The sequence below is a fragment of the Gallus gallus genome, chromosome 2, assembly GCF_016699485.2.
Source record: "Gallus gallus isolate bGalGal1 chromosome 2, bGalGal1.mat.broiler.GRCg7b, whole genome shotgun sequence".
Classification (NCBI taxonomy): Eukaryota; Metazoa; Chordata; class Aves; order Galliformes; family Phasianidae; genus Gallus; species Gallus gallus.
The window spans coordinates 110,051,012-110,064,216 of NC_052533.1; the positions used below are offsets into that span (position 1 = coordinate 110,051,012).

Consider the following 13,205-nt stretch of genomic DNA (forward strand, 5'->3'; position numbering starts at 1 on the left):
TCAACTTAATAATACACTTCTGCATAGTCTGGCTAGTGTTAAACTTGGTAACATTAAGCATGCTTGAGCAATTTTAAGACAGACTTTTTTTAAATAGACATTTCAAAGTGCTCTTGGACACATTTTCATTGTGGTTGTTTTTTTGTTGTTGTTTGTTTGTTTGTTTCTGGCAATACAGGATCAGACTGACACTTAATGATAAGATTACTGTCCAATAATTCTGCATTTCCAGCCCAGTACATAAGCTGACTGAGGTTAAAGAGGTTAGATCTACTTAAAGGTCTAGACATTCTTTTTCACTGTATACTCTTAGATTTTAGTAAGAAATTATTTGTGGTTTTTCTTCATATATATTTGAAGAACTCCTCATAACCAAAGTTGATATCCATCGATTCATCTGTATCACATAATCTACATATTCAACTACTTGGCAAAACAATAACTCCTTGCAAATTCCATGTTATGACACAATGTTATTTTATTCTGAGAACAGAATTTGCTTCTTCATCTAAATTGCGACCAACTAGGATGTGTGGTTTAACGTTTTTATAGCAACATCTGAAAGCAGTCTTTCACTATAGCTCACGCAGTGACTCACTCCAGATAATGCCTGCGAGCCCTCTGCTGGGCAGCTTCTGACCTCACTTGAAAATCCATTTGTAACCCGGCATAGTTTTAAGCAAGCCATAAAAATCTGCTAAAAAACTCTGGTGATTCACAGCCTTATTTTGATTTCTAGTTTCCCATGCATCCTTAAAACATAAGTTCCAAAAGCATTCAACTTAGACAGTACATGCAGCCTGAACAAAGATTCCTTCCTAAATTCAAAATGTCATTTATAAAAATAACTCACAAAGATTTCAGATCTCTGAGTACAATGCTTGGTATGATTAACAGCTGTCCACTTCTGTTGCCATCTTTGATCCATACCATTTTACATGCACTATAAACAGCATAATTGAAACTGATTTCTCTAGCAGCTCAACGTAGGGTATTGCGTATTCTTCTGAGAAAGTCAAAACTAATGATAAAACAGAATAAGAGCACTTCGTAAGATTCCCACCCAGTAAGTCACACGGCCCAGATAAGTCTTGTAATTCTGGAAGTTAAGTTCCTATAATTACCAAGCAGTGAAACAAAAGGTAAAGCATTTGACCTACTGCACTTTATTATATGCTCTACAATGTCATCAACAAGAACTTCATTATGTCAGATTTTAATACAAGCAGTGTTGTATTTTCAAAAATAATTTGATTTTATACTGTAAGTGCATAACCATAAGTGTAACAGACTTGGCACAATCACGTACAGGCATCAACATCTGCCCTGTAACAAAAATTAGAGTAAGATAAAGGTAACATACTGTCTGTCCCAGGAAGAACATATTCAGTTCTGACTGTAGTCAAATATTTGCTATTTACTTTCCAGTTCCTCACATGTTTGAGATCATCCAATGTAAGCAGCCTAAAAGTAGATTCTCACAATTGTCTTAAAACAATCTGAATGAAGCAAACCACTAAAAGGGGCACCTTTTAAAGTTCCACCTTTCCCCAGCTGTGTGCTACTGCTACAGTCCCTTTGCAAGAACTGCAAAAGGGCTGGATCAAGAAACTGATAGTTGAAAAGAATTCAGAAGAAATAAACAAAGTCATTCGTTTACCACTGCTGAGTTCCCTTTTCTGACCTCTTTAGCACAGGAATGAGCAAGAAGGGAAGGAAAACCTCTTTCAGCTGCAACCTACGCTTGGATGGACCTACCACTACCATCAGACACCCCAGTCTTATTCCAGTCTTCCACAGCAAGAACACGCTCAGAGGTTGAGGAAGTGTTTCACAATGTTTGAACAGTTAAACATCAGTCGGCCACAGGTAACAATACATTAACACAAATTTGACTTCAGACATTATGCTAAAGAAAATGACCCAGAAGACTACTCCTATCATCTTAACAAACAAATAGCAATTCCTTTGTTCACTGGGTAGTGACATCAAGAAGAGTTACTATTGCTAGCCTAATTAGAATTATCTAATGTTTAAAAGAGTTAAAAATATCTCTGCTACAGAAGCTGTTGCTTACAAAGATGTACAAATTATAGAAAAGCAGATTATAAAAACTGTCACAATTTGTCCTCTTTTGCATATCTTGACACTGGGAAATTGAAACAAAGACATTTCTATGCCATTTACAAAAGGAGTAATAAAATATTTGCTAATACTTCATGACTGATAACACAGCTAACTGGGATAAAATGAAGCTAACAAAACAGATAAAATGAGGTTGACTGAGGCTGGCACTGAAATGGCAGCCACGTATTTAGCACATTTATCTGGACAGAAAATCAAACATTTAAATCAGTAGAAAATAATAACAACTGTTTCCTATTTCAAAATTCTAAGCCTCCTGAAGCTTAATTTATCCAAATTGGGATATAAAGAAACACAATTGACTACAATACAGCGTTATGAACACAACTATCTAAAAGACACAGCTTTGAATCATTTCAAATACAGTAAGTGCTACAAGATATCCTCATACAAAACCCTGTTTACAGAAAGCTTTTGGTAACTGCATTCATTGCAGTAATGGAAATGAAAGAAAAACTATAGATTCACTATTTAGTAATTTTTTTAAAAACTATTAAGGTTTTAGAAAGTACAGGTTTATTTAGAGAAACATTCACTATCCCTAACAGAATTTTTAACTCAAGTTTTTTTTACTGTTTTTTTCTCTTCACAAATGAGTTTATAACCAAACTTCAAAGAGTCTACACTTTCACATGAGGTTCTGCATGAATTCTTCACAGTACTTTTTACATTTGACAGAGGAAATAGTCAAGAAAAGGTTCGTTAGCTTTCAGTGCTGCAGTACAGTACTGCTCGCTCAACAGCATGCAGTGAGGCTTGAGAAATGAGTCATGTTGCAGAAGCTGGTTTCCTACTGTTTGTCAGCACTAGTCAACGCATATTAACTTTGCTTCTGACTATATTTTCACAGTAATCATCTGTGATAGTCAAAGAGGTCAAAAAACCAAAAACCTACCTCAGCACAGATAGCTTCAATACTTAAGCAGGAGCACAACTGTTTCTGAAGAATGGAAGTATAAGGATCTGTATGAAGTCTACATATAGTTGTAACATACAAAAGTAGCTAAAAACAAAGGTTGTTGTGCCATACCTAACAGTTTCTTCCATGACTTGATCAAAGATTTTGCTAGAGATGTAACTTCTTCATCTGTGCTTTGCTTGCGTATTGCATTCACTGACATTCCAATTCTGGTAGTCTGCAACAGAAATAAAAATATACACCATAAAAAGTGGCATGAAGATAACTGATTAAATTAACATTTCCAAAGCTGCATTCTAGACAATTTTATTTTAAAGGGATGTATTTATCTTTATGAGTATCAGGATGAAATGCTGCAAGCCTTTACAGAACTTATTTTAAAAACACACAGTACATTTTACGAAGAAATACAACACAACCATTTGTCTCCATCACAGAAGTTCACAGTTAAGGGAAATTGGTCAAAGTATTTCTGCCCCTAAAACACTTCAAAGAAACTCTACAGACTACTGACCTAAACTAAGTATGGCATTCAGACTAAGAACACGAAAATCTACATATTTTAATGTTACAAAAAAAAAAAAAACAATACTTTAGTGAAGGTTATAACCACAAAATCTTATTTTTCTGTGACACAATGACTGCATTTATATTTTGGTACAAGCAGAAACTTGCTAAATGTTTCAGTAACTTCATATTTTTCAAATTCCCATTTAGTGGCTATGGAAGAAGCTGTACTATTATTATAGGGATCACGTTTCAGGTTCCGAGTCATTTTGGCAATACTGAGACTAATTAAAATTTTAAGCACAGAGGTTTCTGCTTTTAGGTAGAAACAGTAAGAAAAGCCTATCCTTCTGCAAAGGCCAAGCTGGCGACAGGCTTTAAAGCTTTGGCACTACTGCCACCTATAGAGTGAAGATGAGATTTATTTCTGAGCTACTCTTTTTAAGATCTACAACTTATGTCCTCGTGGAAATAAATTTAGATAAACAGCAGTAAAAGTTTCATTTTAGAATATTTTTTGCTATCATCTTAATATAAAAAATAGAACACTTCCACACTTTCTCTTTTGGGAAATAAGCATTTAGTACAAGTATTGTACTACAACATCATATTTTGATTTGATAACTACATTTTTATATTGTTCTTAACATGCCCAGCTTTGTTGCATTTACTAACTGCCAGACTCACTAAGTACAATTTCTTCTATTTAGTTTTGCAGTGGCTTGCCATGAATATCCTCTCCTTTTCCTTTAAAGGAAAAGTTAAATCTCAGCGTTACACTAAAAAAGGAAATAATTTGTTCCTGTAAATTACCCCTTACAGCCCACACAGAACACTTCTCTAGGCACTCTGGATGTGCGAAATGACTGGAAATGTACTGAAATCTTCAGTAGATATTTCAGCAAAGAAAGCACATCAAAATTTCAGGTCTGAACATTGGTACTGAACGTATTTTAGACTAAAGAAAACAGATGGCTACTCACTTGTAACTAAGGTTTTTCAGGATGGACTTTGTGCACATACACACTGACACAAAGCATCAAAGAGGTGCAGAAGTTCTTCCCCATTTCACCTTTCCCCCTCATGACAGAGCACTGAGGACAGGTCAAGGACTTCACTCATGGGCAGATATTTGGCATTTCTTTGCTGTTGCCTGTACACTCTTTCTATGATACGCTTTAGCAACTAGCTAAGTATCACACAAAGGCCTAACAGAGCAGAACTGACCAATTGCTGGATATTATCCACAAAAATGATTAGAGAGCTGGAGCACCTTCCATACACTGACAGGATGAAGGAGCTGGGCTTGTTCAGCCTGGAGAAGAGAAGGCTGCGGGGTGACTTCATTGCAGCCTTCCTGTACCTAAAGGGAGCCTACAAACAAGACGGGAGCCAACCCTTTGAAAGGTTAGATAATAGTAGGACAGTTGTTTTCAGTTGAAGGAGGGAAGACTTAGGCTGGATACCAGGGGGAAGTTCTTTACTATGAGAGTGGTGAGGTGCTGGCAAAGGCTGCCCAGAGGGCTTGTGGATGCCCCGTCCCTAGAGGTGCTCAAGGCCAGGTTGGATGGGGCCCTGGGCAGCTTGGTCTAGTATTAAGAGTAGAGGTTGGCAGCCCTGCCTGTGGCAGGGGGGTTGGAGCTTGATGATCCTTGAGGTCCCTTCCAATCCAAGCTATTCTATGATTCTATGATGATATTTAGACTATAAAGATAACATATTTTGAACTCCATAAAGTCTCTGTCACGTCTGAATGAGAAAAACGTACCTAACAACAACAACAAAAAAAAACCCTACCGTTCTCTGATAACTGGGCATAACCATGGAATAGTCTTATTAGAGAAGGGAAGAGACACCAAACCTACAGCCATAGCCAAAGAAATAAAACTCAAAAACTCAAGTAAAACTCAGAGTTAATTAGATTCATCATTTTTTCTCTGATCATGCTAGTGGAACTGATGATAACTGCCTGAACTCTCAGTTTTCTGAAGGTTATATGTAAGCACACTTCCTTTGTTTGTTTTTATACAGAACAATTGATTTGGCATCATCTAAAAGATAGGAGGGAACGATCTTCCAATTTATTTATCTGCAAACTAACGAAAGCAATCACAAAAGGTCGCTGTTATATTCACCAACTGACTGCTTCGACTACACATCAGCTATCAGCATTTGAAATTTCCACAGTCTTCCAGCCTAAGGAACTGTTACGATGAGAATCATTTCAAGTCAAAGACTCTGGTACTTCTGTCTAGTCCAATTTAACTCCTGAAACTCTGTGCCAGTCTATAATGTGCAGGTATCTGAAAACTCTCCTCTGTTGAAATGAATCGTTCTTCCCTCCTTCAAATTCCTCAGCATTTCTTGTTTGCATTTATTGTGTTCTATTTATGAAAAGTAAAGAAAGTCAGACTTGCATAAACATCTGTTTTTTTCCACCAAAGCATTCAGGCTGTAGGCCTAACAGCTAGGCCAAGCAGCTGAGGAAGAACAACAATCACTAAAGCAAGCAGAGATGTTACCAACTTCAAATTGCACTGAAGTAATAAGACAGATAATTTGGAGAACTTGGCCCAAAGGACTGACAAATAAAGCCCTTGAGAATAACCACATCCAGGTTCCCAGGTCTCCACAGCTCACTAGTGAACCAGCAAGTAATTAACAAGGACTGCATTTCGTGGCTCAGTTTTGTGTAGGGGTGTGCACATGCATGTGTGTAATTTCCAGTAAAACCTGCTGGTTCAAATGAAGACATCTACCTCACTCACTGTCTAGCTGCGCGCTACCCACAATTAGGATCTGAGAACCAACGTATTTATTATTTTGCAGCTGCTAGTAAATTCCATGTGACATGAGCTGCTGGCTGTTCACACCGGTGAGCAAGCTTACACATAACTTGTGGGATGTGAAACAGATTACTGTATGTAATCGCTTCATTTTTCTGTGACGGAAGTCTAATAAGACAGACTTGTGACACAAGCACTAGCCCAAATTGCTGAAGTGTACTTTTCCCATCCCGCACACTTGTAAATTGTCAGAGGATGCCCCCAGTTCAGAGTGAAGTGACAGCCATGCCATAAGATGAACTGTCACTTCTCTTACTGCAAAGGAAGCATGAAACTATCTCATCAGTCAGAAGTGCTCTTCTCTGCGTAGGCAGTTTTGAAATGGTTTTCCCTCATGTCCCATGTTCCATCAGTCCAAATATATCAGTCGATATCTCAGTCTACACAGAGGAAGTTAGTGCTCCCACTCCCTCACTGTCACCCCCCTTGACATTAGGGCACCAATGACCGCTAGCAGAGCCAGTAGTGTGATTACTTCATCTTTGAACCATTGTTCCAAGTGCCCCATTGCTTAAGCAATTTTGGGAGACTACTAGAAAACATACAGCAGACTTTACAGATTTATAAAACTCAACAAGAATAACACAGATTTCAGTCTAAATGAAATCTTATTTAGCCAAAGACGTGTTTTGGATACAGGACTGGATAGTTCAGAAAAACTTGACTAAGCTACAGTTAGTTTACTAAGTAACAGTGGACAAAAACAGCTGATCCCTTTAGACCTGCTGTAACAGATAAATTATCTTTAAAAACTCATATAGCGTCTCCCAGTACAGATTAAAACCATTCACTATTTTCAAATCAAAGCTCAACTTTAAGAACTTGCGACTGGAAGAAAGCACTTCAGAGCCCTAAATCATAGCGAAATAATACTACTTAGCCAAAACAGCAATGATTCTTCAAGAGGTTTCTCCACGGGAATCCATTTAAATAATGCAACCTTCCAAATTTGCTGGCTTCACTTTCATTATTAAGGAGTTAACTTTTGCAACGTAACAATAAAAGAAGTACCTGTAATAACTCAAGGGTCATGGGAATATTCTTAAGCTCCTTTAATAAATCAAGAGCTCCAGCCTGCAAAACCAAAAAAAAAAAAGTCAAGTTAGTAGGAATCAAGAACTTCAAATATAGTACCAACAGCATGTTCTTAGTCTTAAAGGTCCCAGATTGGATCCAAACCATCAGCTCTCAATTTATCCACAGAAAAACCCCCAGGAAAAGTACTGTTCTGATTCACTAACTCTAAAAATTAACAGGCCTGAACTCGGAGTTCACACTATTCACTGAAAGACTAGAGAAGTTTTATCCTCTATAATTCCCAGCATATTCTGTAAATTGCTCCTTAACCACCACACATCCTCTAGAAAATGTCCTCAGGGTTGTCACTTAACAACAGAAACAAACCAAACAGCAAATTTCAGCGAAGAACCTCACATGTTTGAGAACAAGAACCTGGAGTTGAGAAACTCTGCAGAGTCCGTCAGTAACGCAGCTTCTTATAACGAGCTTTCCTATCTGTATTTAGAGTGATTAATTTCAGCCATAAAATTATACTGGTTTAAAAACGTTTATGCTGTTTTACCAGACACAGGTTTAGTGTCCACCACAGAAAGAGACATCTATGTAAGCACATTTACTAACAAATGTCCCAGTAACAAAGCCGAGCAAGACTTGCTTATAAGTCTTATGTTCAACTATTCACTTTAAATATTAATTCAGAGAAATATACATACATTAGGTCATATAGGTTAGTGCAGACAGACAGCAGCATTCATCCTATATCACACTGGCCAAGCATCAACGTTTTCCCAAATGGAAGCCAGAGCCCATTCTAATACACTACAACATCTGAACCAACACATTTGTTTATTATATGGCTGCCACATGGCCCTCTTTATTCCTTTTGCACTGCTATGATAAGGAAAGATACAAACAAATACTGCATGAGCAATAATTTTCAAAACAGATGAGTCCTTTTCAGAGACTGCACTTTTAGCTAATCTGCTGCTAATTAATTACTATCCATACACACAGCTATTTTAACAAGTCATTCACTTGCCAGGCTGGCCTTACTTAAAAGTTTTCAAACAGGTGAGCAACAGGCTTCATATTCTACTCATTCATGTCAGCAAAGCTCTGCAGCACCCACTCCTCACCACACACAGGGATGCCCAGCAGATGACAGCAGCCTCATAAAAGTTAAGACGTGCCTGCTGTTATTCAAGTGCATCTTGTTCTCAGCCTGTGACTTAAGGAGAGCAAGAAGGCAAAGGACTTCTCTCCTAAGAGGCCACTGTACCTCGGCTAACTTCATCACATCCCCGTGTTTCTGACATTTTTTTCTTTAATTTAAATTTGTTTGGAAACAAACCCTCAAATCCCCTTTTTTCACTTCATTCAAATTCAATTCCCTTCTCCTTCCTTACCTCTCACTCAACGTGTCCTATTTTGCCTACCATACTTGCTTTTCCATACTTAAAATATACATTTTGCATATCTTTATTTGCATTTGTCCTTGCTTTTGAGTTCTCCCCAATCAACTTCTGACACTTGTTGCAAGGGAACTCAAGTAATCTGCTGCTGCACCTGCACCGTCCTACAATTTAACCACTAAACATAACACACAAAAACAACCACTGAGAGGCTGAGAAAACCAAAAGTGAGATTTCAGCATCACATCCAAACAGACAGAGATTGGGACGCTTTCAAGTTCTGCTACAACCTCTTGTGAGTGACAAGCATCTAAAACCAAAAACGTAATTACTTCCTATCTTACACAAACCCAATTCACTCATGAAACCAAAGCTCCCCTACTGTTACAGAAAAAAATCCTATCTAATTTCTTTCATGAAATACAAGGCTTCTCCAAACTGAGCCACCACGCTAATCCATATCCTTCTCTTACCACTCATATGCACGTTTTCTTCCTATGCAAACACCGATTCAAACCAAATAAGTTTATTCGCTTTACGGATACAAAATAAAATCAAATTCAAGACAATTTTCTGAGCCAAAAATGAGCACCGTATTACAAAAACTAATATGTCCTTCTCAAAAATACAATCCAGTAACACTTACCTCCAAAGCAATTAACTTAGCAAACTGTACATGGTACGTGATTTCAAAATAAACTCAGGATATTGCATTCTGGAACAGCATAGCAACGATGCTGTAATGCAAAGTAGGAATTATAGCACGCTTCTCATCTCATCTTAGAAATACATTCCATTCCAAATTTCTCCCCCTCTAATATTTTTTTCTAACTGCTGGTGCCAGAACAATTTGATTATTTCCAGCCTAAACGCCTTCCAAAACAGCTGGACTTACAGCACGTGAACAAGCCATGCAACTAATACTAATAAAGAAGAAACGAAGCACTCTTTACACAGTAGTTATCTATGTGTCATGCCCTCAGATTCTCAAAATTTGTCATGCATTGACGCTTTCTAATCCTTAACTCTTCTCTAGTCGATTACATCAAGTGTACTAAATACCAGATGCTTTACAATCAAATATGAATTAAAAACACATTACAAAGATTATTATAAATATTTTGTTTTTCCAAGGCAATTCTGTAATTTCATAGGAATTGAAAGACAAGGTCCCATTGCAGGTGGCTTCCAGCTTACCTTACCGTTCATCTACACGTTTAGCAGATTATCCCTCTCAGCCTCCCTTAGGTGATCAGATCATAACAACAGAAACGTGTTCTACATGTATAGTTTAAAGTTAGGCTTCAGGCCACAGAAAATGTAATATGTTTCTGAAGATGGCAGACCTATGCAGTTATAGATCTGATCTACTTCAGGAAGCAAACATTTATTGACATAGACAACTTTATGTTTTCTTTTCTGAGCTTACTCAACTGTTTTATCAGCCATAGGTGCAACCTTGTCTTTTATACCTATTCATCAAAGTAACTCAGTGGAAGAAGAGCATACTTACACACAAATGAGAGCTACAGGAAGGCACAACGTGCATTTTAACCAAATCTCATTAATTCTGAAGAAGTAGTGACATCTATTTCAAAAAATGCAACCACCTGAAGTAACAGCAGAATACGTATCTCACTGGGTATTAAATACAAAACTGCATCATTATTTTGTCCTTCAGAATAAAAGAACTGTGTGCACCGCTTCAGTAAAATAGTTATGAAATCTGCCCAGATACAATTAAACCCTTCATCAAAGCAAGTCACTGAGAGCCTGACTCAGGATGGGTGTCTGCTCTGATCGCCTTTTCATCCCATCAAAAGAAACGTCGCACAGCTCTTTGACACAAGCACAGAGACACCCTGTGTAGGAGATTCTTCCCTGCCATCAGGCTCTTGACAACTTCAGAGAGAAATGGCATCAAAGCCTCTTTTATTGATGGGTCTCATCAAATCATTCTCAAAAACACACACTAAACGCACACTGAAACACAAAAAAGTGTTTCAGACTAAAATGCGTGTTGGCAGCACAAAGAAACAGTTTAAAGTTTCCTGTTCAGTTTAGAATCATAGGATCATTAAGGTTGGAAAAGACCTCTAAGATCATCTAGTTCAACTGTCAGCCTGTCCCCATCATGCCCACTAACCATGTCCCTCAGCACCACATCTCCACAGTCCTTGAACACCTGCAGGGATGGTGACTCCACCACTCCCCTGGGCAGACTGACCCAATGCCTCACCCTTCTTTTAGGAAATTTTTCCTAATATCCAACCTGAACCTCCCCTGGAAGCGTCCCACTGAGGCTTACCCTATGGACATGGTGCTGCTCCCTGCAGCTGTGAGATAATTACTTACATGCACCAGAGCATGAGCGTATCCCCAGCTGCTGTTAGGAGTTACAGCCCTAAGCTTCCAAATCCCCAAGAAATAGATGATGGTCAGTCATCAGGAGCATCCACGGGATCACTGCACCGGTGGCCATTGCCATGTTGGCTGGGAGCTGCCACTTGCCTTCCGTTGTCAGAAGCCTTCCGGATAACACTGAACTGACTGTATCTCACTATCGTAATATTCAAACATTCTGCAGTCAATATGTTTTTATCAGAATCACAGAATGGTTTGAGTTGGAAGGGATCTTAAAGCCCATTCAGTTCCATTTGCCTGCCGTGGCCAGGGTTGCCACTACCAGCTCAGGTTGTCCAGAGCCCCATCCAACCTGGCCACCAGGGATGGGGCACCACAGCTTCTCTGGGCAGCCTGTGTCAGTGTCTCACCACCTCTAAGTAAAGAGTTTCCCCCCTAACATCTAATCTAAATCTACAGCCCTTTAATTTAAAGTCATTAACCCTTGTCCCTTCTCAAAGCTCTCTGACAGAGTCTGTTCCCAGCCTTCCTGTACGTACTGGATGTCCTATGATACATCCCACTAAAGAATCACTACTCCAACATCAGAGCTGGGAAAGTGAAACAATGAATCCTTTTGTGCTTAAAAGCTGGGGGGGGGGGGAAGGAAGAATTGAGAATTACTGTATCATGAATTCTGAACATCTGAAGCCTGCAGATGAGTTTTCTAAGAGCAATGAGGGATGTGAGCTCCCCCAGTGTGAGGAGGACTGCTGCCACAACTTCAGCACCTGGGTGCAGGAGCTGCAGGCTGCCGTCCCTCCTGCACCAACCTTACTTAAAGTATCTGGCGCTGCTGTTGGCTATACAAACCTCAGTCCAGCCGGTGGGAACCAAATAAATGTCACTGCTTTGCTGCAACCGATATTGCTACAAATATGCAAACCCTACTAAGTGTTGTTGATCTTTTTTTTCTTTTGCAGGAAAAACAAATCTTGCTGTGCCTGCTGTAGAGTTCTGTAAACTGAAGCATCGCACAGTTCAGCTTTTAGCTGTCGTTTGTATGCTGCTTTGTGTGTCACCGTATCAGGCCAAGTGCCTGATACAAAAAAAATAAGGGGGGGTAGGGGGTGCTCTGCCCACGTGTGCCTCAGAACCCTGCCCACACAAACCTGGCCAGCAGGACCGGGGCTCCCCAGCCACCTTCGTGGCTTTGAAGCCCCACGGAACACCCCACCATCAGTGCTCGAACACGAAAACAGCGTATCCGGAGGAGAGACCCGGCCGCGCGTTTCCCACCCAGTGGCTGGCCGCGTACCCGAGACGCCCGCCGCCTGCTCCGGGGGGCCCAGCGCGGACACCTCTGCGGGCCGGCACACCCGAGCCCGCCTCTACCGGCGGCGGGACGCGAGGAGCCGGACCGGGCGAAGCGACCCCGACCCCACCGCCAGGCTGAGGGCTCTCCGGGCCGCCCCCGAGCGCCGCGAGGCCGCGCGGAGCTCCCCGGACGGCGGCAGCCCCCGTGGGCCGAGCGGGGCCCGCTAAAAAGAAGGCAGCGCGGAGCCGGCTGGGGGCCGCGCCTCGCCCCGCCCCGGCTCACCGCGTTCTTCTTCTGCACCATCTTGTCCATCTTCTTGGCGATGCGGATGATCTCGTCCTCCGTCGTCATGGCTGCCGGGGCCGGCGTGGCAGCGGCACCCCCAGCCCTGGGACGCGGCGGCGGAGCCGGGCAGGAGGGCGGGACGGCGGCAGGCCGGGACGGAGGCGGGCCGCGGCGCAGCGCCCCGACCCAGCAGCCCCAGCGGCGGCGCCAGGCAGCGCCCGCCGAGCGCCGGCCGCGGGAGCCACAGGCAGCGCTGCGGCGCGCCGACAGCAGGCGGGGCGGGGCGGGCCTCGGGCAGGGGGCGGGCCGCGGGAACAGCGTTCGTACCCGCCTCGGCGTGTGAGCGAGAGGGAAACAGCGCTGAGGGCACGGCCCTGGCTGCCAGACAGAACAAAGTGCAATTAGATGAG

General features: G+C 41.3%; 1 protein-coding gene across 2 annotated transcripts in view; it reads right to left on the reverse strand.

Moving 5' to 3' along the window:
• The window catches only part of TCEA1 (transcription elongation factor A1), a 25,487-nt gene extending 12,524 nt beyond the window's left edge, over positions 1–12,963 (reverse strand). For both annotated transcript variants that reach the window (NM_001396692.1, NM_001006387.2), the window contains exons 1-3: positions 12,793–12,963; positions 7,429–7,491; positions 3,176–3,281 (exon numbers count right to left, since the gene is read on the reverse strand). In NM_001396692.1, coding sequence (NP_001383621.1) covers positions 3,176–3,281; positions 7,429–7,491; positions 12,793–12,861 — 238 coding nt within the window. In that variant the 5' untranslated portion in view covers positions 12,862–12,963. The remainder of the gene's footprint in view (positions 1–3,175; positions 3,282–7,428; positions 7,492–12,792) is intronic.
• Positions 12,964–13,205: the final 242 nt, after the last annotated feature.